The 24,052-nt window shown below is 54.6% G+C and overlaps 1 protein-coding gene across 4 annotated transcripts in view; it reads left to right on the forward strand.

The window, feature by feature from the left end:
• The window catches only part of PEMT (phosphatidylethanolamine N-methyltransferase), a 65,222-nt gene that overhangs the window by 10,473 nt on the left and 30,697 nt on the right, over nt 1–24,052 (forward strand). For 3 of the 4 annotated variants that reach the window (XM_081161034.1, XM_081161033.1, XM_081161036.1), the window contains exon 2: nt 3,277–3,384. In XM_081161034.1, the coding sequence (XP_081017160.1) occupies nt 3,277–3,384 (108 nt within the window). Of the gene's footprint in view, nt 1–2,420; nt 2,514–3,276; nt 3,385–24,052 lie in introns of those variants that run through there. The other variant, XM_081161035.1, reaches the window with a different exon arrangement.

The raw sequence follows: 24,052 nt of genomic DNA on the forward strand, positions 1-24,052 counted from the left end.
TGCACCTCCCCTCAGCCAGCCCCTGGCTCCGTCAGCGCCCAGTGAAAAGTGATAAAGGCCAGGGACCCTGAGACAGTGCAGGCTGTGTGGCTGCCAGAGGGGCCTTGAGAATCAGGCCTGCAGAGGACTGAACTTGAGCCTCAGGATACTGACTTGTAGCATGAGGATGCTGAGGACTTGAACTGTAGCTCACAGGGTTGGAGGGGTGGTGGGTGATTGCAGGAGAGGAGAGAATGTGTTACTTTTTTCTGCTTGGTGAGAATTGGACAACAGCCAGCTGTTCCCCCTGCCTGTTGGGGTGTTTCCATCATCCTGAGCATGTGGTGGCAACTGTGTTGGAAGGCAGGACAGACTCAGAAGAATGGTGGCTTTGACGGAACTCTCCTTAAGGGGAGTCTGGTAACAATAAAACCCTGTCTGTAGAGTTGCCCTGTCAACTTCCATGGGAACTTCCAGTGTGAAAGTTAGCAAGTGGCAGAAAGTGAGGCCCAAGAAGCCTGCTGGGGTCGGAGTGCACCATACTGAGGGCAGTTGGATGTGTTGGAGGAGTTTTGAGCAGGGGAGCAATGGGATCCCCAAACAGACTGAACTTGTGGACTGGGCAGGGGCAGTGGCGAGGTAGGTTCTGGCTGGGGGTTGAGGGGGACAGGAAGAAGGGGCAGGAACAGGTCAGATTTCCAGCTCGTGAGGCCTGCTGTTCACCGTGAGGCAGGTTCCTTCACCCACTCTAGATGGCCGGGCGGGACCAGAGCCGCTCCAAGTGGTTCCCCAGGTCACTGTTCCCTCTCCCTCCCGTAGTTCCTGACCTGCCAGTCAGCCCCATCACAGCCTCTCCGGGACAGGGCCTTGCAGTCAGACGTGCTCAATACAGGATCCTTATCAGACAGAAGCTAGAGTGTGCTCTGGCTCAGCTCCAGCTTCCGGAGGCTTAGGAGCTGAGGCGTGGACGTCTCTCTCTAGGTCAGTGCAGCCTGTTTGAGGCCTGTTCCCGTTTTTGTCCGTCATGAGTGGCTTCACCTTGCCTGGTGTGCTCTCCAGGGGAACGTAAAACTTCCTGTCACAGGGTTTTGTGAGGTGCCTGCAGCTCTGACTGAGGCTGAGGTACAACTTGGACAACACAGAGGAAGCTGGAAGGCCAGGTGTGGTTTGCATGCCTGCCAGGTGGGTGTTAGCAGTGCCCACAGGGTGCCCAGAGGCTGTGGTCAGCCTGGGCGAGGCTGAGTGTCCAGTGTCACTCTTCTTGCTGTTGGCTGAGCTCTCTTGTTTTGTCAGTTTTCATTAGTGTGCTTGTGTGCTCCTGTGGTCACCTTCCCTCGGCTGTTTCTTCCACGTGTCCACATAACGGGGCACCTTCGGCTCCTGCTGGCTATCCATCCTTCACTCACTCTTAAGTTGGTCTGAATCGGGGTGCTTGCTGTCTGCATGGCTCTACCCTCGGCCATACGGAGGTGAAGGTTCGTGCTTCACCTGGCTGACTGGGAGGAGGTCCACACCTGAAGCACATGCTGGGCCACGCCCTCCACACTCAGTGACGCTCTGGAATCCTCCCGCTGCCACACTCAGCAGCATTGTCTGGATGGCAGTCTGAGTTAGGCCAGGAACATCTTGGTGGAGCAAGAGTGGAGTGGAGCCCTGGCCACGTGGCTCAGTGGTCAGGGCGTGGGCCTGCGCACAGAAGGGTCGCGAGTTCGATTCCAGGTCAGGGTACATACCTAGGCTGCAGTTTTGGGGCGTGTACAGGAAGGCAATTAATCGATGTTCCTCCCCCTGCCCCTAGAATCAACAAGCATGTCCTCAGGGGAGGATTAAAAAGGAAAGAGTGGACTGGAGGCTGCTGCCTGCCCTCCAGAGCTTGGGGACCCTGGGGTGTCATCTCCTCCCCAAGCCCCCAGAAGTGGGAGGCAAATACTTCTTGAGAGAATGTTCTACATCCTAAAGCAACAAAACCAAACAACAAAACCACCATGAAAATAGACATCATGGGGAAGATGAGAACCCTGACGGACTTAGACTTATTTTACAGGTTAGACTTATTTTCACCTGGAACTGCATGCGGAGAGTCGGCAGGATGCATTCCGTGCTCTGGGCCTCTAACGCCCTTTCTAAAAGAGAGAGAGGTACAGAGAGTAATGCAGGACTCAGAAAACACTCACCCCTCAGAATGGCGGGGGCATCTCATCTTTTTTAGAGAAAGAAATCAGTGTTGACAGAGTTCAGCCGTTCTCTCTTGACCCTAGAGGCAGGGGTTCTCAGCCGTGGGCAGTTCTGTCCCTGGGGGACATTTGGGCACGTCTGGAGACATTTTTGGTTGTCACAACTAGGGAGAGCTACCTGTATTAGTGGGTGGAGGCCGGGCACACGGAACACTCACCGTGCAGGGGATGGCCCGCCCAGAGTGACCGGCGCAGGCGCCGTGGAGAACGAGACACCCTGCTGCAGGTGCGGCAGGCAGCGTGCCAGCCGAGTTAGCACACGGAGCGTGTAGTCCTGTGGTTGGCTGTTGTTTTCTGAAGGTGGGTGCATGTGCTCTGGGGATTCTGCAGCTTGCTGTGTTTAGTTCACATGTTTTTAGAGTATCACATGCTGATACATATATCTAGTTTATGTTAAATTCTGTAGCTTAGCTAGTTAGGAATGGGCCACATTTGGTGTATCCATTCTTCCATTTTCATTGCAAGTGTGTGGATAGGAAGATTTTTGCACAGGCACTTGGCTCACACATGTGAGTTTCTCTTTGGCCACGTGGGAGCCCATCCTCTCAGTTCACAGCCTTATCAACACTCAGGACTGTGGGTTGCTCAGTCTGTTGAGAAGAGGCACACTCGTGGTGTTTAGCCTGCATTTACCTGTTGCTGGTGAGGCCTTCACCTCTTCACAGGGTGTGGTCCCTGCCCAGCCGGCAGGATCCCAGGCACAGCTCTCCAGTGATGCAGGTATCAGCCCCAGGGTGGTCACTTCCCCTTGGGGTGCCAGACACTCCTCTGAGCCCGGGGCCCTGCACATTGCTCTCTGCAGCTTGCCGGGCTCCCGACACGGTACGACACAGCATGACACGGCTGACTGGGTTTCGGCTCTTTGACTTCAGTTTTAGGAGATTGCACCGTAGTGACCTTTGCTGGACTTGCATGTGCCTGAGCTGAGCCTCCCAGTGTGTTCCCGGAGGGTGACTTCTGAGTTCTGGGGGCTTGTCACTCTTTGGGCTTCCCCATGTGTGGGCTGGGTGGGGCCAGGAAGGGGATGGTGGGTCTCCTGCTGACACTGGCTCTGTTCCTGCAGGCAGACCTCTGCATTATGACCCGGCTGCTGGACTACGTGGACCCCTCAGACCCCTGCTTTGTGGCTGCTATCCTTGCCATCATTTTCAATCCACTCTTCTGGAATGTGGTGAGTGCCCGTGTCCTGCCGCCGTTGGGGCGGGCTGTACAGACAGGGAACCCGACCACTCTTTCTGCCCTGTGTCTGTGGTCAGTTGGAACCATTATTTTTGCTTTCTCTTTGAGGTTGGCATCCAGGCAGGGGATGCTGACCAGGGAAGCCCCTCATCTTGGGCATCCCACCATGTCTTGGCATCGCCAGGTGGCGCTGGGCTGCTTCTGGGAAGGTCTGGGGCAGCAGGGATGACTTGCCCGGGCTGCCAGCTGTGCCTGCTGATGCCACTCAGTCTTCCAGCCAGTGAGGAGGACTGATTCAGTTTAGGGCTTGCTTCCCTCTGCCATGCCAAACAGGTAAGCGCCTTCTCACCGTGCTCCATAAACATGACCATTTGTCCTAAATGGGGCTTCCTGCTAAACAGTGTGCATGCCACTGCCTTTGGTACGCTGGGCGGCAGGGACAAGCCCTGAGAAGTGAAGTAGGGGGCAGCCCACCCGCTCTTCTGTGGGGCAGAGGACACTGGGAGGATGAGAGCAGGGGTGGGGCAGCAAGGGAGGCCCGGGAGGGAGGACAGGCCCTCCTGCTGTAGCGTTTCCCTGAGACATCCCGTTGCCACTGGGTGTGGGGGCAGCTGTTGGAGTTTCACGCCAGACTCCCCATGGTGCCCCCTCTGGGGGGAGGGAAAGGGCAGCACAGTGCTCTGGGCGCTGCTCCGGTCCCTGGGGCTGCATGCCGGGGTTTGCTGATGCAGAGCCTGGACAGCCTGTGCTCACCCCTGAGTGTAGCCGGGAGAGGAAGGCCCAGCCCAGCATTAGCAACACCTTGTTCCAGACTGTCTTCATTTCAGGTGGCCACCTGGTCCTAGGGGCAGAACAGGACATGTTTTTCATCTGGTTTATGAATTAGGTCTTTTATCCATCTGGGGAGGTTGGGGTAGGTGAGGTTGCTCATCTCAAAGAGGCTGCATTCTGAACGCCCTGTCCCTCCTGTCCTGAGCACGCTGGACCTGCCCTGAGGGGGTCGGGCCAGCGTCCTGTGTGAGGGCACTGAGGGGTGTGGGAGCTCTGAGGGACAGAAGTCCAGAGCTTGCTTTGTCAGGCCTCCTGGGACCCTAGCCACACTGCGGGAGGCCTTGGCCCCTCCACCCGTGGTGCCTGCCCACAGGAGCTGGCGTGGGTGGCCAGAGTGCCAGCAGAGCCCCTCAGCCCTGCCTTGCTTGGTTCTGCTCCTCCTGAGCTCCCTCTGCCAATGCACCGCCCCCTTCCACCTCACCTTTTCAAGGTAAGAGGGTGTAGCACGCTGAAGAATGGCCCCTTCCAGATGTCCACACCTAAACCTCAGAACTGTGAAGGCTACTGTGTATGGCAGAAAGGTCGGGGGGCGGGGGCATTGCAGGTGTGACTGAGTAAAGGGGCGATTGAGATGGGGCGATTGTCCTGGATGTTGGAGTGGGTCCTTACTACAGTCAGGTGTACCCTTGTGAGAGGGAGGCAGAGGGGGATGTGGAGATGCTGGCCTTAAAGATTGGGGTGATGTGGCCAAGAGGGGAGGAAGGCCATAGCCACCAGAAGCTGGAAGAGGTAAGGAATGGATTCTCCCCTAGAGCCTCTGAAAGGAGCGAGGCCCTGCCACGTCTTGATCTGGACCCAGTGTTACTGATTGCGGACTTCTGGCCTCTAGAACTGAGAGAATATATTCCTGTGGTTATAAGCTACCCAGTTTGTGGGAATTTGTTAGAGCAGCCACAGAAAATTAGTATGGGTATTAAAAGGCTGTTGTTCCCTGCTGGCAGACACCAGGGTCTGTTGGGAATGTGTGGTGGTCTTCCCGGTCCACCGGCCCTTCCCTGCAAGCCTGGCTTTGACCAGTAGTCATGCTGGTTCTCCCAGCGCTGGGGGCTTGGCCTGACCCATGCACAGTGGGTCCTGGGGACACTTCATCATGCACAGGCCCCTCCACTTCCTGCTGGCCCTTTCAACAGCGTGTGTGAGCTCATTTTGAAGCCACTGGTGGCTGTGTGGTTACAGTGCGTGAGGTTTGGAAGTCAGGCAGCATATGTCTGTGCATTTGTCAAAAGGCTTTTTTTCTTTGTCATAAGTTTTTTGATTTGCCTTATTTTTGGAAAAAATATTCACTGGACTAGTTTGTGGTCATTTGTGGGAGAGCAAGGGCTCTTCAGAGTCAGTTTAGAATAAGGAAAGTTATGGACACATGTTGCAGTTCATAGAGCCACTGCCAGGAGAGCGGCGACAGACACTGGAGGGCAGGAAGCACGGTGGAGGCGAGGTTGGATCCCAGCTCGGACAAGAATCCCATCCCGGAGCAGTGACCTTGCCTCAGTCCTCCGTGTAGCTAACTCAGTGCCTGGCAGGACTTTCTGTGCCTGTGCTGAGTGCATTTCATGTAGCATTTCAGTTAATGGTCACAGTAAAGGCTGTTTTTCTTTCCCTTGGAAACCAGGGTTTGAAGAGCTTCACTCATTTCACTCAGGCACCGTCCTGAACACAGGAGCCCACAGCCCTGGGCCTCATGGTGCTGGAATTCTAGGAGGGGGACAAGCAGGGCAAGCAGAGGCAGAGACAGGGAGGGCTGGGCAGGGGAGACCTCCCCCACCTCTGAGGGAGGAAGCCCTGGGTATCTGGGGAAGAGGAAACAGCAAGTGCAGAAGTACGGAGCAGTGACATCATCCCAGCAGAGGGCTGATGGAGGGCAGGCCCCAGGGGCGCTCCAGCAGTGGCCCGGCTTTGGGCACTGAGCTGGCAGCCATGGCATGAGCAGCCTGGCCTGACCCAGGTTCTCAAGGTTGATGTGGGCTCCTGTGAGAACAGGTGAGGGCAGGGGCAGCTGGGAGGCTGTCACAGCGAATGAGGCCCAAGATGTGCACCAGAGTGGCACCCGCGGGGGTGGTTGAGGTAGTTAGATTCTGGGCACAATTTGAGGAAGAGTCACCTGGAATCACCATGGTTTGGTGGTAAGTGCAAAAGAGGAGGCATGGCTTGCTCCATGGTTGGGACCTGAGTGACTTATTAGTAAGAAATATACAATCAAAACCCAGAAGGACTGGCGTCGGAGAGCATCTGGGTGGGTGAATATGTGGAGAAGGGACAGTGGCGCACCCAGAGAGCATGGAAGCCCGCGTCCTTTCCCTGTTCCTCGACCCATGCCTCTCTTCCACCTGGCTGTTGACTTGTATTCCTTTTTTTAAATTCCATCTCTTATTTTTTTTAAAAAATATATCTTTATTGATTTCAGAGAGAGGAAAGGAGAGGGAGAGAGAGGTAGAAACATCAATGATGAGAGAGTTATTGATCAGCTGCCTCCTGCACACCCGACTGGGGATCTTGCCCGCAACCCGCGCATGTGCCCTGATTGGGAATCGAACCTCGATCTCCTGGATCCTAGGTCGACGCTCAACCACTGAGCCACACCCTTGCCGGGCCAGTCTCTATTTTTTAAAAAATGTTTTAATTTATCTTTATTGTCAAAAGTATTACAAATGTCCCCTTTGTTCCCCCATTGAGTCCCTCCACCCTGCACCCACCCCCACCCAGGCCTTCACCACACTATGGTCTGTGTCCATGGGTTGTGCATACATGCATATAAATTTTTAGATTAATCTCTTCCCACCCACCCACCCCCGCCTTCCTTCTGAGATTTGTGAATCTGTTCCATGCTTCTATGTCTCTGTATCTATTTTGTTCATTGTTTATTTTGTTCATTAGATTCCACATATGAGTGAGGTCATGCGATACTTGTCTTTCTCTGACTGGCTTATTTCACTTAGCATAATACTCTCCAGGTCCCTCCATGCTGTCTCATAGAGTAAGGGGTCCTTTTTTATAGTTGCATAGTATTCCATGGTGTAAATGTCCGAGAAGATGCTTGACATGATTTCAATCTTCTTGAACTTGTAGAGACTTGTTTCTGTCCTAACATATGGTCTGTCTTTGAGACTGTCCCATGTGTACCTGAGGAGAATGTATATTCTACAGCTTTGGGATGAAATGTTCTGTAAATGTCAATTAAATCCATCTGATCTAGTGTGTCATTTAGGTTCACTGTTTCCTTGTTGATTTTTTGTCTGGAAGATCTGTCCAGTAAAGTCAGTGGGGTGTTAAAGTCACCTATTATGACTGTCTTGCTGTCAATCTCTCCTTTGAAGTCCTCCAGAAGGTTTTTTTCAGCCTATTTGAGGCTTTCGTTCTGAGGTGGGCCTCTTGTAGATGACATATATTTGGGTCTTGTTTTCTTATCTATTCAGCTACCGTATGTCCTTTGATTGGAACATTTAATCTATTTACATTTAAGGTTATTATTGGTAGGTACTTATCTATTGCCATTTAAAAAATATGTCTTTATTGATTTCAGAGAGAGGAAGGGACAGGGAGAGAGAGAGAAACATCAATGATGAGAGAGTCATTGATCAGCTGTCTGCTGCATGCCCCCCACCGGGGCCCGAGCCCACAACCTGGGCATGTGCCCTGACCCAGAATCAAACTGCAGTCTCCTGGATGAGCATAGGTCGATGCTCAACCTTTGAGCCACACCTGGCCGGGCACCGTTTAATTCTTTATGCTTGTTTCTCTCTCTTCATTTCTGCTTCTTGTTACAGCAGTCCCGTTAACATTTCTTGCAGTGCTGGTTTGGTGGTGATAAACTCCTTTAGCCTTTTTTTAAATCTGGGAAGCTCTTTATTTCATCATCTATTTTGAATGATAGTTTTGCTGGGTAGAGTAGTCTTGGTTTTAGATCCTTGTTTTGCATTACCTTGAATACTTCATGCCATTCCCTTCTGGCCTGTAGAGTTTCTGATGAGAAGTCAGCTGACAGCTTCATGGGAGCTCCTTGGTAGGTAACAGATTGCTTTTCTCTTGCTGCCTTTAAGATTCTCTCTTTGTCTTGAACTTTTGCCATTTTAATTATGATGTGTCTGGGTGTGAGCCTCTTTGGGTTCTTATTTGGGACTCTCTGTGCCTCCTGAACTTGTGTGACCTTGACCAGGTTAAGGAAGTTTTCTGCCATTATTTCTTCAAACAGATTCTCTATCCCTTGTTTACTTTCTTCACCGTCTGGCATTCCAGTGATGCAAATATTATTACATTTCATGTTGTCCCACAGCTCCCTTAAACTGTCCTGTTTTTCAATTGTTTTTTCTTTTTGATTCTCTGATTGAGGGATGTTTTTCTACTGTCTTCTAATTTACTGATCTGATTCTCAGCTTCCCCTAATCTTCTGTTTATTCCTTCCAGTGTTTTTTTATTTCTATGTCATTCTTAATTTCCTTCATAGTTTCCATATCTTTTTTTATGCTATTGAGCATCCTTATGATCAGTATTCTGAACACTATATCTGATAGATTGCTTATCTCTATTTCATTTAGTTCCTTTTCTGGAGAATTCTCTTGGTCTTTTGGAGCTTGGTTTTTTATCTCCTCATTTTGGCTGCCTGTTTGGGTTTGTTTCTACATATTAGGTAGACCTGCTAGGACTCGCAGACTTTTGGATGGTTCTGGTGCAGGCCAATGTCAGACACTGTTTGTGACTGGCCTTGAGAATCCTGTTTGAAATTTTCCTCAGTCCACAGCTTGTGGCTCCCTCTGCTGGGGCTGGGTGGGTGCATTTGGAAAGGACCAAGATGCGCACCAAGGTCTGCTTTTCCAAGCCCTGGGTCCAGAAGCAAATCAGGCAAAAACTCAAATCACCCAGAGACTGTTATTCAGTCTCTTAATGAATCTCAGTCTGTAGAAACTCTACAGGGTAGGGCAAGAGGTTTTCCAACAGGGTGGGGCAATTGCTTCCACCCCAGGCAAAGGCTGCCTGGATAGTAAATGTCTGCCTGAGAAAGATGTCCTCTGCAATATGGAGGAATGACAGCACAGGAATCCATACAGGTGCCCTCTGAGCTCTATCTCCAGAGCCCACAGCTCTAGATTGTCCTTACACAGTTCCAGTCCACTCTTCCCTCCCTCTGCTGGAGCCCACGGTGAGTGGCTGCACATGGAACTTTATGCATTAGCCCTTTAAGAGGGTGCCTGCATTTCCACCTGTGTCTCCCTGGCAGACAGAAACCCAGCTGCTTTTCACAGCCAGATGTTTTGTGGGCACCTTTCTCAGTTCTCGTGCTCTGGGCTGAGGAGCCCAGCTTGGGGTTTAGACCCCAGATTTCTCAGTAGGTACCTCCCACAGCTGAGATGCCCCTCTGGACCCTCAGCTGCTGCCTGTGGGAGCCTGGCAGGTCCTCTCCCACCTCCACAGTTCCTACCAGTCTCTATGAAGTCTCTGCTTTACGTCCTTGGTTATGAGGGTGCTTTCCATTTAGTCTTCAGTTGATTGTTCAGGATGGTTTTTCTATATTTTAGTTGTAATTCCAGTTTGGTCCTGGGAGAGTGTCAGTGTAGCTTCCACTCAGTCCACCGCCGTCTTGGAATCTCTGATTTGTATTCTTTAATATCCTTTGTAATGAACTGATAATCTAGTGAATAATCTGGTTTCCTGAATTCTGTGAGCTGGGTAGGTAGTGTCAGGATCGAGTTTAATTGTGGGATGCCACCTGGTGTCACTGAATTGCTTGAGTGTGTGGGTAAACATGTGGACGCAGCCCTGGCCAGTGGCTCAGTTGGTAGAGCCTCATCCACACATCAAAAGGTTACAGGTTTGATTCTTGGTCAGGGCACATACGTAGACGTAGATTGTTCAATCCCCTTTCAGGGCGTATACCGGAGGCAACAGATCAATGTTTTTCTCTCACATCGGTGTCTCTCTCTCTCTTCCTTCCTCTCTCTTCCATTGAGTTAATATGTTAAAATTAGTAAACATATTCTCAGGTGAGGATAAAAAACAGAACAAAAAACGGTGCAGAATCATAGAGGGCGTGGCATCTGTCTCACTGGGACAGGGAGGAAGGCCAGGGTTATGAGGAAGAGCTCAGTTTCTGTCCTGTAGGATTTATGATGTGTGCAAGATTCCAGGTGGAGACAGAGCCCACCCGAGTCTGGAGTTCAGGCGATTGTTGGGGCTGGAGATGATGTCTGAGGCACTGCCCCACACTGAATCTGGCCTTGGACCCAGACCTTCTGACTGCTCAGGGCCCGCTGTCTGCCTCTCTGGGACCAAGCTCTTGGAAGTGTTCCCAGGATGTTAGCTGGAGTGGTCTGTTGCGTGTTGGCACACCCTCCCACCAGCATCCCTGCCTGTCTCTCCCCTCTTCCCTCTCCCGCTCCCAGCAGCCAGTTAGAATCTCCACTGTTAGAATCCTGTTCCCAAGGCCTCTTTGTTGCTCAGTCCAGAGGAGGCTTTCCGCCCTTCTCTTTTGGGCTCTCCAGAGAAACTTTAATATTGCCGAGTCTCACTGTTTGTTGAAACCCTGCTGTCCCTGCACCCCACCTGCTTTTCGAGCTCACTGTCTGCTGCTCCTTGTGAAACTCTTCCTCTACCTGTCGTTGATTCACTCATTCATCAGATGTTCATGGAGAACCACTGTGTACCAGGCACCATGCGAGCCCGCAGGTGTGGCCTCTGTTTTCAGAGACTGCAAGTAGGTTTGTAAGGAAAATCATGAAAAGATAAGGTGCTACAGAGGGATTAATGAGGGATTTCCCTTTGTCATCTGTGTCTCAACCTCTGGCCCAGAATCATCTCAGAATGCCAGGAGCTTGGGTCCGGGTGTTGTGGCCTCATTTGGACATGTCAGGCCCAAAAAGGAGCTCGCTCTTTGGACTCCAGCCAAGACCTCCTTGATGATCTCTCCTTTGCCTTTTCCAAGAAGGATGAAACTCTGTCCCAGGGGCCCCAGGGCAGAGCTCCTTTCTCTTGCCCGCCCCCCAAGTCTGCCCTCACAGGTTCACCTGCTCAGCATGGGGCTACCACCATCACTGGGTGGCACAGCAGGTGCTGCCTGCCACTTCCTGCCTTCTCTCGCCTTTCCACATGTACTCGCTTATTCACACATCACAAACTCAGGACCAGGGCTTGATCCCACCCAGTGCTATAGCACACATGCAATTACTCAGAGGCTCCGTATTGTCTGGGAGAAAGCGAAAGCTCTTTCGCCTTGCCTGGGAGGCCCCTCTGGCCAGCATCCTCAGTCACTGTGGGTTCCTCCGCTCCCTGGGTGATTCATCCTCTCACCCAGGGCTCCCCAAACACCTGTGCTGCTTCTTGCAGCTGTCACCCCTGCTCCCCACAACACCCCTCTCTAGCCCTGCCCTCTAGGTCAGGGTTGCCAACAGAGGCATTGTTGACATTTTGGGCTGTCCTGTGCCCTGCAGGGTGTTTAACTACATCCCGGTCTCTACCTACTAGATGTCAGTCCTGACAGTCTCAAATGTCTCCAGACATTAGCCCAGGCGTTCCAAGGGAGCTGAAGCAGCACCGAGTCGCCCCGCTGTCCCCAGCTGGCGAGTGCAGGCTCTGTGTGCTGCGGAGGGCAGAGCACCTGCTTCCCCTCAGCTCATAGGCCACCCTCGCAGACTGTAGCCCTGTGCCTCTAGCTCCCAGAACTCCCTGTGTCAGAACATGTGAGCGAGCCAATGTTAGTGTGATGTAGCCTGGAGCCCTCTCTCCCATTGTTTACAAAAGAAAATTGTTCCTTTGCTTTGCTTTGGTGTCTTAACTATTATTGAAGGCAAATGGCTTGTCCGGCATCGAAGCCGGCTGAGGCAGTCAGCGCGTTTGGATCCCCGGCTAAACTCGGGGCTTTATAGACAGTGACTGTGTCATTAATCTTCCATAGAGGGACCCTTGGGAGAGTGAAAGGGGTTTCTAGTAACCCAGCCAGGATGGCGATGTCCATGGGGACTGGCCTGGCAAGTGGGTCTCTTTGGCTTTGAGGGTGTGCCTCTGCAGCTGTGCTCTTCCAAGCCCTGAACCCTAACCCTCATCTGTCCCCCCCCCCCAGCATGCCCACTCACTCATCCCCGTGCCTCTGCTCACTGTTTCTTCTCCCTGAGACCCTGCCCATTCTTCAAGGGGCAGTGTGCAGCTCCCAGGACACCACCCCCACCCCACCCTGCAGCAGAGCCTGAGACTGCTCTCTCGGAGGGTGGGGTCCACAGCCAGGGCCTAGGGCAGCTTTCTCACATGTGCTCACAAATGCAAGTATTTAATGGGTCCGGCCCTGAGACATACCGCGGTTGACCTTCCCAACCAAACTTGCCAGAGCCCCAGCTGGGTTCTGCTGTTGTGTGAGGGTCCCACATCTGCAGCAGTTCAGCCAGCTTGCCCCTTGGCCCTGGGCTTTCCCAGGTGCAGTCCTGGCTAGTTACCCTAGGGAGTGACAAGGGCGATGAGCCCTCCCCCAGAGGGTGAGGCTGGGAGGCCGCGGCTCCTCCTCCCAAGGAAGAACTAGAGTCTCTGCTGGGGAAGGCTCCGTGGCAGAGGGACCTTATCCTGCAGCCCAGGCTGGTGGTCTGAGCTCATGGCTGCAGACTTTGGAGGGAGCCAGAGCAACAGGACGGTAGGTGGCGCTGTGGGCAAGGCTAGGTACTCCCCTGGCTCCACTCCCAGGACAGAGGAGGTGACAGTGAGGGCTATCCAGATGGGTGTGCTCCACAGCCTGCCCTGCCCCTGCCATCTTCTGCCCTACCTGCCACCTTCAGTGTGCATTTGCTGTGCTGCCTCAGTTTCTGCTTTCAGATCCCCAGCCAGCAATCCATTGGCTCGTTTGGGGGAGTCCTGGGGGGTACCACAGCTGCCAGGAAACTGACCCTGGAGATGCTTCAGGCTGAAACGAGGGAACCAGCCTGGTACCAGGAGGGAGGCCGGGGTCCAACCTCTGTGTTCACATCACCTTCTGGCCTGGGTTTCTCTATCTATGAATGAGGACAGCAGCTGAGGTCCCACCAAGTTCTGAAGTGCTGGGACCCACTCACTCTACAAGTCCCACTCTGGAGTGGCCTGTGCTGGGCCCAGGGGAAGAACATGTCATCTGCTTGGGCTAGCAGGGTAAGGCTAGATGTCAGAAGTGCAGTCTGAAAGCTGGGATTTGCGTAATAATAAAGTCCTCAATTAAGAACATATCCAGAATATAGGAATTAAGAGGGGCAGGAGGCTCTGTGGCTTGGGGCTTGCAGGGTTTGCTGAGGGGACCGGACCCCTGGGCTTTCCAGGGGAGTGGCAGAGCTGGGAGGTTGGGGAACAAGAGTCGAGAAGACCAAAGAAAGGGGATGTGTTTGGAGAGAAGGTGGACAGCAGGCCCAGGTGCCTGAGGAGGATCCCAAATGCTGGCCTGAAACCCTGACTCTCTGCTAGAGTCTGACAGTGAATGTGAGTGTGCCAGTGTGTGTGCATTCTAAGTGTGTGAGTGTGAGTGTATTGTAGGGTGTGTGGGCATGCACAGTGAGTGTGGGTGTGGGTTTCATTCAGACAGACAGGGGAATTGGATGGGGGTGTGACCAGGCTGTCTGAGACCCTTGCTCTCATCTGGCTCAGAAATCTGGCTCCCAGGGCCTGGCCACATACCTACTGGGCTCTCGGCCACTGTTTCTGGATCAGGAAACATCTTCCTCTGCGTTTGTGGGAATGCTGAGCTGGGCCTGCTGTACAACTTGTGAACGTCTCTCTCTGAGCAGAGCTAGCTGACAGAAACCTTGGCTCTGAGAGCACAGGACTTTTCTAGCCAGTCAGCTACTTGTTCCTTCTGACTGATACCACCTAGGACACTGTGGCACTCCTGGACCTACCCCAGCCCAAGCCCCTGCCCCAGCTATGCTTGGAACTGGGCTCCTACAGAACTAATAGTGTGCCTGGCCTTGGTTTCATGGCTGGGGACAGTCTGCTCCTTGTCACCAGGGACCCTTGCGCATTCCCCTGGCCTTGATGTTGGCTCAAGTGCAAGATGTTTTTTGGCTCTGTCTCTGTGGTCTTTTCTGACCCAGGGTGTAGACAAGTGTTTTAGCTTGAAACAGCCTTGCCTGCCCCATGGGCCTGTCCACTTCTGAGTGGAGAGCCATACGGACAGCAGCATCACTTTGTGGGGCTGCTGGTAGTGGCCTGGCAGGGGAGCCTCGTGCCATTGGCCATTTGTCCAAGCAGCGTGGTGATAGAGTGTGGCGCTTTGACTGGGTCAGCTCAGTTTCTGCCAGGGTCGCCTGGAGTGACACAGTTACGGACAAAAGGAGAGGAGGCGGAAGAAGGCTCTGCCATCCATGCTCAGCCCAGTGAAACCCTGACTGAGCTGGGCTTCTTCCAATACTCATCCTTCCCTGTTTTTAATATTCTAGAGTTGGGATTTCATCTTTCTCTGGAAGTCTGTGCTGTGTGGGGTGGGGTCCGAGCACAGCTTCCTGCAATGACTGGCCTCTGGTCCTGGCCTCTACAGCACTGTGAGGACCTCAGCTGCCATGAGTGGGGGGTCAGGTGACTGAAGCACAGTGGAATGGGCTCCTAGTGCATGGTTTGGTGTAGGTGGTCTCAGGATCCTTCCCCAGCCGAGGGGGGCTGGCAAATTCAGATTACCTCACCTGCTCTTGGGTATTCCCAACAGGTTGGGCCCTCCTGCTTAGACATTTCTGTAGAGTCTGTGGCCTTCAGGTTAGATGAATGGCTTGGGAGGTCATCTGTGACCTGACCTCCATAGGGAACATCTGTGACCTCCCGCCTCCTCATTCTGCAGATGCCAGCTTCCCTCCTGCCCCTGCCTTTGCATAGCCTGTTCCCTCTTTCTAGAATGGCCTCCCTCCCCTCTGCCTGGCTGTCACCCATCCCCTTTCCAGCCTTTGCTGGCCCCTTAGCCAGCCTTCCCTGAGCAGGCGTGGCCGAGCGCCCTCTGTGGCCCTGACCCCACAGCTCTGCGAGCTCTTCGTGGTAAGTCTGTTTCACCTCCTTCCTCACACTGAAGCCTCCCAGAAGCTAAAGGTTGTGTTCACAGAGACTTGTCCAGTGTTGGAAGGACGGATGGAAAGGTGTCCCTCCTTCATTGAGGGTGTGAGGGGCAGTAGGTCCACCCTGGGGCCATGAGTGTACTCTCAGGAATGAATAGGTGCACCTGGGAGCTTTAGCAGCCTCGGAGCCAGCCTGGCTGTGCTTTTGGGTCCAGGTGAGATTCTGTGGAACATTTCCAAGACTTGGGCTCTTATCTCATTTCAGTGCTAACCTGCTCTGTGACCTGACAAGTCACCTCCCCCCGGACCTCCCTTGCCTCGTCCTAGGTCTGCAGTATAGCCTTTGCCCTGCTTTCCTCATGGCATGGCAGAGAGACTGTCAGGAGGGAATGGGTGCAAAAGGGCTTGGAAACATGAAGTGCCCAGTGTCCTATCTGGCTCGAAGGAGACACAGCAACGGGAGAGCCCGGCTGCAGGCGCACTCAGAGTAGCTCTTGCATCAGTGGAAACTTCCCAGCTACTTGCCCAGTTTTGGGCCAAGTGCTCTCACTTCTCCCAGAATCTCACACACAGAAAATGTCTGCAGCCTGAGCAGTCTGTCTTGGAGAGCATTCCTGTATTCTGTAGCTGGTGACCCCTTCCTCAAAGCCAGGAGTAGGAATTAGCTGGGAGACTGAGGCTAGGGAGACAGATGGCTGTGCACACTGTTGGCCGACACCGGGGCCACATGTTGCCGGGGGTGTTGGGCCTCTGGTGTCGCAGTTGCTGCCAGGCTGTGGAGCCTGTTTGCCGGTCGCCAGGGAGGCAGCCCATTCTCACTGCCTTTGTCCCTGATTCCCAATGTGGGCTTGACCAGGCCTCGAGACCCTGGGTGCTGTCCCATTGTATCTCAGGGAAAGCTCCTGTGCATGTTTGTGCCAGTCCTGAGATAACGATTCTAGTAGTTTATAGGCCTGGGGTGTGGGCTCCTGAGGTTTGGTGGCCAGGGAGCTGCTTGTCTGGGGGTGCCGAGGCGTGCACTGGACAGAGAGCAGAGATCTCGAAGAGGGACTGCACCCAAAGCTGACAGCCCGTCCAAGAGGACCTGGGCAGAGAGGGATGGAGAATCAGGCCTCCTGGAGGAAAATGGGAGTTAGGAGAGGGTGACAGGCAGAGCCTGCAAAAATTCCCCAGCTAGTTTCCAAAATCAGTGGCCTATTTTCTGAGGCTCTGACCCAGCCTCAGAGGCCAGGCCCATGCTGGTGTACAGGTGGTCACTTGCCGGCTATCTCACGTGTGCTCCTTGCTTTGTCCCACCTCCCCTGCTGAAAACGCTCTGAGCTGGGCCCACTTGTGCAGCTGGGTGGCAGCCCCCTTGGTGTGCAAGGGAGGGAGGGGAGCCCACACTACCTTCCCTGCCACTGCAGCGTGGCATTTGGACTGACCCTACGTAGCTGCGAAGGGCACACTCGGCAAGTGTGAGGTCTCCAGCCTCCCAGGCTGTGCTCACAGAGGGACCTGCGGTGAGGAAGGGGAGGACTGGCACCTCTGCCCCATGACTGGGTGGGTTACCCTTCCTCAGGGCTATCCTTTGCCTTAGAAAAGGAATACAGAGTGGAAAGTGGTGGCATGTTCTGGGCACAAAGCGGGCACAAGCTTCTTTGCCCCATCCACCTGCCAGCCCAGCAAGTGGAGTTGTCCTGGGCACCAAATGAGTAACAGGTGTGAAGGGGATTTTCGAGCAGTGAGCTCAGTATGAGTGGAAGGGGCCATATGTGCTGTGATTTTTAATGAGCGTGTGCTTGGTCTTCCTCCTCGTTCCTGGCACAGAGTTCCTCAGATCCGTGGAATTTCCTAAGTGCTGAGAGGGATCAGTGTCTTGTTAAGTCAATGAGGTGACTTTGGAAAGCCCCTAGGTCACCTAAGGGTGGGGGCTGTATGCCAGCGGGGCCAGCTCTGTGGTGAGAGGGTTGGAACTTCAGTCCCATCTGGGACTGAGGGCCCACGGAGAATGAGTCAGTCAGTCAACCTGTTGCGGTGAAGCCTCCGTTAGAATCCAGGAGGGCGGAGCTTGGAGAGTTTCCGAGCTGGTGGAGATTCGGGGAGAGGGGAGCCTGGAGGGCATGGAAGCTGCTCCCCTTTCCCCACAGGGCTCCCGATGCGTCACCCCCCCCCACACACACACACACACTGCTCCTCAGCCATCTTTTTCATCATAAACCGGTGACCTAGTGAGCAGCATGTTTCCCTGGGTTCTGTGAGGTGCTCTAGCAAGTAACTGAACCTGAGGAGGGTTGTGGGGACCCCCAGCAGGGGCAGAGGCGTGGGTGACAGCCTGGATTTCAGGTTGGCAGCTGAAGTAGGGTGGGGGCAGTTTTGAAGGACTGATCCCTTAACTTGTGGGATCTGATGCACTCTCCAGGTAGCTAGTGTCAAAATTAATTGCATGGTGGTGTTGGAAAAAGCATTGGAAGTTACTATTACTATTAATTTTATTTGCTCATGAGATTTTAATTGCCTTTTTGGCCATGCCTCTGTTTGGGCCTAAGCTTGCCCTTTTCCTGAAGTGTACCCTGTGTCTCTCCCCTCCAAACCCTGGCACTTCTTTCTAATCCAGTTCTGGTGGTGAGCTTGGCGAGGAGTGGAGCCCAGTGGCATGGAGGCCACATCCTAGGAGAGGGGATGAGCGAGGGGGTTTGCCCGGCACAGCAGGAGAGGCTGCCTCTGATCCCCCTCCTACTTACACCAACAGTGACACCCACAGGGCCCGGGGTGTCTGCCCAGAAGCCCCCTGCTGTACTGGAGAGTCCTGCTCACCTGTCTGCACCCACCTCCACCCTCAGGAGGCTGGCTGCGCAGCTCCACGCTGGCTCAGTGCCAGCCACCGACTCCGAAGGGCCCCTGCAGAGTCCTATGTGTTTACCTGAGGCCTGGGGAAGTGTTTCAGTCTCTTGGGAGGTGTCTCAGCATCCCTAGGGCTAGATTTGTGCTGAGGGCCGCTCCAGAGGGCCCTTTTGAACCCTCAGAGGAAGTGCTGCTGTGGGGAAGGCAGCCCGAGCTATGCAGTGTTCACCTGCCGCCCAGAGCACCTGCAGAAGGGCTGGGTGCCTGAGTTATTTTCTCCTGGGTGGCCACCTCTGGGACCTGCCTTACGTGCTAGGTAAGGGGTGCTCTTCCTGCATGGAGCATAGAGCGTGGAGCCGCACCTCACCTGCTGGCTGCACCCAGCAGGTGGAGGCTGAGTCTGCCCTGGCTGCTGGCTGTGGCCTCCTGTCTTCAGCACTTACCCTCAGCTCTCCCCTGTTGCTCTGGGACGTTATTGGAGTGCACTGGAGAAGGGGTGCCCTCTGCAGATTGCTCTGCTTTCCGTGCTGTAGAATCTGTCCCTCGTCACATAGGTCACAGGCAGGCGGGTGGGTGTGGTGGCGTTGCTCTGTTCTCAGCCTGTCTCCCCACCAGCCTCTGAGGGTGGAGACAAGGGGTGCAGCCTATAGGGAAGGGGCAGGCGAGCCCTGGGCAGAAGCGGTGGCTCTGTGGAGGGAGCACTCAGTACTGACGGCCGTGAGCTTGAGCACTGTTGTCACCACCACCGCTGATGGGCTCATTTTTGCAAGCCCCGCAGGGAGTCAGCCCCAGATTTTTCAGAAGTGGCAGCTGAGGACCAGGGAGGTTGATTGACCTGCCCAGGTCACGCAGCTAGGAGCACATAAGTGATCCTGGCAGCTGGGGCTCCCAGTCATGTGCATTATCCACTCGCCCCAGCCTCCTCCTGGAGGGCTCGCCTGGTGCAAATACAGCCCTAAATGGCGGCATGGCCTGGCACAGATGGGGCAGAATGCAGGGGCCTACTGGCATAAGAGGCCCTTGAGCACCTGTTGGGGAGCCGGTGTTGTGGCCCCCCCTTGGAGCTTGGGGTGCACGTGTGCCCTGCACTTCACTTCCTGACAGCCCGGCTTCCTGGCCAGTGTGCACCCTGCCTGTGTCAATATTATGACTGCACTTGGACTTTCTGTGGGCAGGGCCTCACGTGGGGCTGCCACGAGGGGTAGCTACCTAGAAGGGATACCTCTCTGGGACAGGTGGACGCAGGTGTCCTTAGGCCTGTCCTTGGCCTGTTCAGCCACAGGACCCAGTATAGTCCAGCTGCCTTGTCCTGCCTCCCCCAGTCCTCCCTGTCCAACTCGCTGGGCCAGGGGAGGGAGCCATGGGCCTCTAGGCATGCGAGCCTGTCCTGTCCGTGACATCTCTGAGCTGAGGGCCCTGGGCAAGATCACTGACATTTCTGAGCCTCAGTTTTCTCCTCTGTAGCAACCACAGCAGTTGGGTCTCCCTGGCATTGCGAGGATCTGACAAGACCACAAGTAGAGCAGTGCCGGGCCAGCTTAGCAGTTGGTACTCAGTCTTTCTCTCCTCGCCACCCTGCACTCAGTCAGCTTTACCCCTGCACGTCCTGTGGCTTTAGTCCTTCATGGTGGGCTTACCTCCAGCTTGGGATCTGACCGCCTGGGTCCAAGTTGTGGGTAGCTTCTGACCATCTGATCTCACGCAAGCACTTCACTAAGCGCCGTGCCTCAGCTCCCTCACCTGTGAGCCAGGCTCACTGTGGGGTCCACCCAGGGCTGGTGGGACTAATGCACAGTGCACATGCCATGTGGGGCAGGGCCAGGGAATGGCTGGTGTCCAGGCTACCTCTGGCCGTGCTGATCATGTGACTTGACCCTGTGGTCTGGAGGAAGGGGCAGGGAAAGCTGTAGAGAAGGAATAGATGGAGGGGCTCACACGTGTCTGGCCTTCACTGTCGCTGCACACACGCCCCTGGGTCCCTGGTGTGTGCCTGGCCAGACCCAGGATCGTGGCCAGAGGATGGCCAGTTCTAGGGCAGTTCCAGGAGGTGACTGGAGGGAGTGAAGCTGGAGGAGTAGCTCTGTAGGGCCTCTGAGGAGTTTGTACCTGCTGCTGGGCTCGCAGGGAGCCAGCGGAGGGGCCACAAGGTCCTTGTGAGAATCAGCGGCTGGTCCCTGGGCAGGGTCTGGAACAGTGCCTGTCGGTGCTCCTGCAGATGTGTGCGGTGGCCATGCCGGAGCCCACCCAGACAGCACAGAGACCGCGCACACTCTGAGTGTTGGTCGAATGAGTGAGTGAATAGATGTTATGCCCCTTCTTTCACTTCTGTGCTGTGAGCTCTTTTTAAAAACCTGCTGAAATCATGCTGATTGATGCTGAAGGAAAGCTGCCTTGATTGAAAGGGCTCTCTTTGCTTGGTCCCAGCCTGAGTCCAGCTCCCCTTGCCCCTGCTGGGAGCCCTGTACCTGCCAGCACCTGCTCCTGACTGGCATCCCGACTCCAGGTGCCCCTGGGGCGCTCAGAAGGCCACCCACAACAGTTGGTTCTCATGCAGATTGGGGTGTTTGCATCTCTTAGCCTCTTTGTTGACTGTGAGCATACCTCCCATTTACGAAGGGGACAAGCCAGGGTGGTGGTGAGGTACAGGGTCCAGATTTCCTATCGCTGTCCACACGGTGTGTCTGCAAGAGACAGATAAGAGAAGTGTGAAAGCACCTGGGTTGCTCTTGGCCTTGGCCTGCCTCTCGCCCCATGTTAAGACTCAGACACCCAGCCTGAGCAGCCCTGACCCCTGGCAGGGCACATGGGTGTCAGGAGAGAGGAAGAGCAATTCCCGAACACAGCCCATCACCTGCTGTGGCCGGGATGTGGTGTTTTTCAAGACAGGCAAAGAAAGTAAAGAGCATCATATGAGAATCTCCAGATTTTGCCAGACTTCCCAGGTGGAGCTTCAGGGCTGGAAGGATCCTCGAGCCTCCCCTGGCTGCTGTTGCTATGAAGGGCGGGAGCCTGGAGGTGCTTCTCCCAGGAGGAGGCTGCACTGTGATGAGGGCATGGGAAGGCTTTTCCTGGGCCTGGAGCATCTGTGGTTTAAAGGATGCAGAACTAGGGGTGCTCCAGTGGGTGAGGAACCCAGGAGCATGACCTCAGGGGTCTCTGAAACCAAACCTCGTGGCCATCAGAAGAGACGCTCCCAGTGTGTGGAGCGCATTAGCCTGCACTCACTCTCTGGGATCCTCCAACAGCCTCCCTGGGGAAACAAGGACAATTACAGGACGGTCTGAGCATTCTCACAGCTAGGCTCTGGACAGTGCTCTGAGCTCAGATAGCAACCTGGGGGGCTTCCCCCATCACCTTCCAGGAGGTAGGCAGGAGGGAATTCAAGGGTATCCTTCTCTGGGGGGCTGTTGGCACCCTGGCCCCTTGTTGTGTGCCCCCAGATATGACCTGTGGCTTGCACGGATGGCGGCTACTGGGACCCTGAGAGCTTGATCCCCAGAACACAGTGTGGGGAACCTCACAGCCTTTCTGATCCTCAGCTCACCAGGGGTCCTCACACCTGAACGGAAACCTGAGCACCCGGGTCAAGACTGTGATTTCTGGAAGTGGTAAATGGGGCTGGGACCCTGCAGCCTCCCAGGTGAGAGAGCCTGAGCGCTTCCCCAGGCCACGGGGGGCCCAGCTGGCAGGAGCAGCATGTTCAGAAGACCTTGTTCCCTGGACATGGATTTAACACCTTCCACCATCTGGGCTGAGACAACCCCTCCCTGGGAGTGCAAAGTCGGGTGTGAGATCCAGTGGCCTAGTTTTATTTATTTATTTATTATTTATTTATTTATTTATTTATTTATTTATTTCCATAGATTTAGGTACCAGGGATGGATTGCAGGGTTTCCTTTTTCTAAAATATTTTTTTCAATTACAGTTTACATTCAGTATTATTTTGTATCAGTTTCAGGTGTACAACATAGGAGTGAGACAGTCATGTACTTTACAGAGTGTTCTCCCTGATATTTCCAGCACCCAGCTTGGTCTAACCTCAGACCTTGGGTCTCCATGTCAGAACAGCAGCGGCTGGAAAGGAGCGCAGCCTGGCCTCGGCCTGCGCGCACTGTGGGGCAGGTACACTCCCACGGGGGAAGGAGACGCCGGGGCAGGCCGCGGCCCACTCGTGCCTGCGGGCCGTGCGGTTTCCCTGGAGACAGGAGTGGCGTGTCCCTCACAGCGGGCGCCTGGCCCAGAGAGACAGACCAGGCGCACGTGAGAGCAGCTGGGCAGATGCAGTGCCTGTTTGTCCAGTACTGTCTGGGAGAAAACCAGAAGTTTCTCCCAGTGAACTTCCCAGTTTTAGTGAAACTTACATGTCCTGAGTTATTTTTGTCCCACCTTCTTTTAAATCGCACATGTTCTTCCTAAAGTTACACAGACACATGCAGGGCCCAGGGCTCCTCTCAGGCTGCAGGAGTGGGGCCCCCTCGCCCCTGCACTAAGTGGCCCCAGATGCTACACTTTTCAGGGCTCTAAGCGTGTTCCAGAATCCCTGAGCCCTCAGCAGCTGTCATCTCACTGCCCAGTCTCGCCTCCCTCCTGATCTGCCGTCCACGCCGCCAGGCATGTCTCCTGGGGGGGCTGCGTCCGCGCCAGCCTGGCCTTGGACTCCCCTGGGAGTGGAGGCTGTGCAAGCTGCACAGCTGCATCGCCCCGAAGGTCAGCGTCCGTTCCAGCGCCGCCTCAGGTCCCTGCTTCCTGACAGCCCCTCCCCACACCCGGCAGGGTTACTTTGTTGTTTTTAGCGTCTCTGTAGTTACTATGATTACAGTTTTAAATGTTGAAGTAGGTAATGCATGTGCATGATAGAAATTCAAACAGTACCAAAGGCATTCAGTGAGAATGTCTCCTTGACCCCTTTCCCCTGCCCGCCCCCCGCCAGTTTCTGGGGGCCCCCTGCATGTTCTCTGCATAGAGGCTCCTGTGCGTGGAGTCCTCCTACACGCAGGCAGCCTCGCATGTCCCGCATCTTCTCCTTCGCACAGCAGAGGATGCTGATCTTAGAGCACTAATGGGGCGAAAGCGCCAGACCCCGTTGTGATGACCAGTCAGGTAGTTGGCAGCGGGTGGGGAGAGTGTGTGCTCCGCGTGCTTGGAGCTCCTTCACTCCCCTCGGCCGCTGCATAGCACCCTACCACACGGAAGTCCTGTCGTCTATTCACCTTCCTCCCACTGATAGACATTTAATTTATTTCTGACTTTTACTCCCAGGAACAGTGCTAAAGCAAACATCCTTGTACTGCTTGTGTGCACACGGGCACATACATGTAGGGTCTGGACCTGGAATTGCCCAGTCAGAGCAGGTGGGTATGGCTGTGAGGGAAATTGGCAGGGAGTCCCAGGAACCCTGTCCTAAATTGGACTGACCCTTGTGGCTTGTGCATGTGACTTTTGATCCCTGAGTGCCACAGGGGACACTAAACCCTGACCCAGCCTTGCATCTGCAAAGCCACCAGGGGCTCCTGTTTAGACCTAGCCTGGTGAGGGGCCCAGGGAAGCTCTGCAGGCTCATCCCCAGGAGGCTGTCTGCAGCAGGCAGGGACTGTGCTGTTCTGCTTTGTCCCTTCCTGGGGTGACATAGAACCATAAGTGTCCCTGTCCTCAGAGGTCATGGGAAATGTTCCAGCGGGTGGGGGGATTAGCACAGAACATGGCATTTTGAACTCAGGCTGTACCCAGTGAGGAGAGTCCTTGTGCCCAGCACTGTCTCCTGGCTGTCAGGCTGCCTCGGGGACAGTCGCACCGCTCTGTGAAGGGATTGACTTTCAGTCAGGATGCCGCCTTTTTCTGTTCCTCCCTGCTGCCGGGCAGGGTGGCTCCTGCCCTGCTGCTCTCTTCACAGCCTCGGGGGGCGCTGGCATGGCACGGGCACTGAGTGGCTGTAAGGAGCACATGCCTCCGTTTGTCCGCTGGGCTGGAGCTGATAAGTCCTCTGACCCAGGAGAAAGGCACTGCTTTTGCCCAAGGAATGGATGAATTGTCTCAGCTGCA

Source organism: Miniopterus schreibersii (genome assembly GCF_964146895.1).
Source record: "Miniopterus schreibersii genome assembly, chromosome: 16".
Taxonomy (NCBI): Eukaryota; Metazoa; Chordata; class Mammalia; order Chiroptera; family Miniopteridae; genus Miniopterus; species Miniopterus schreibersii.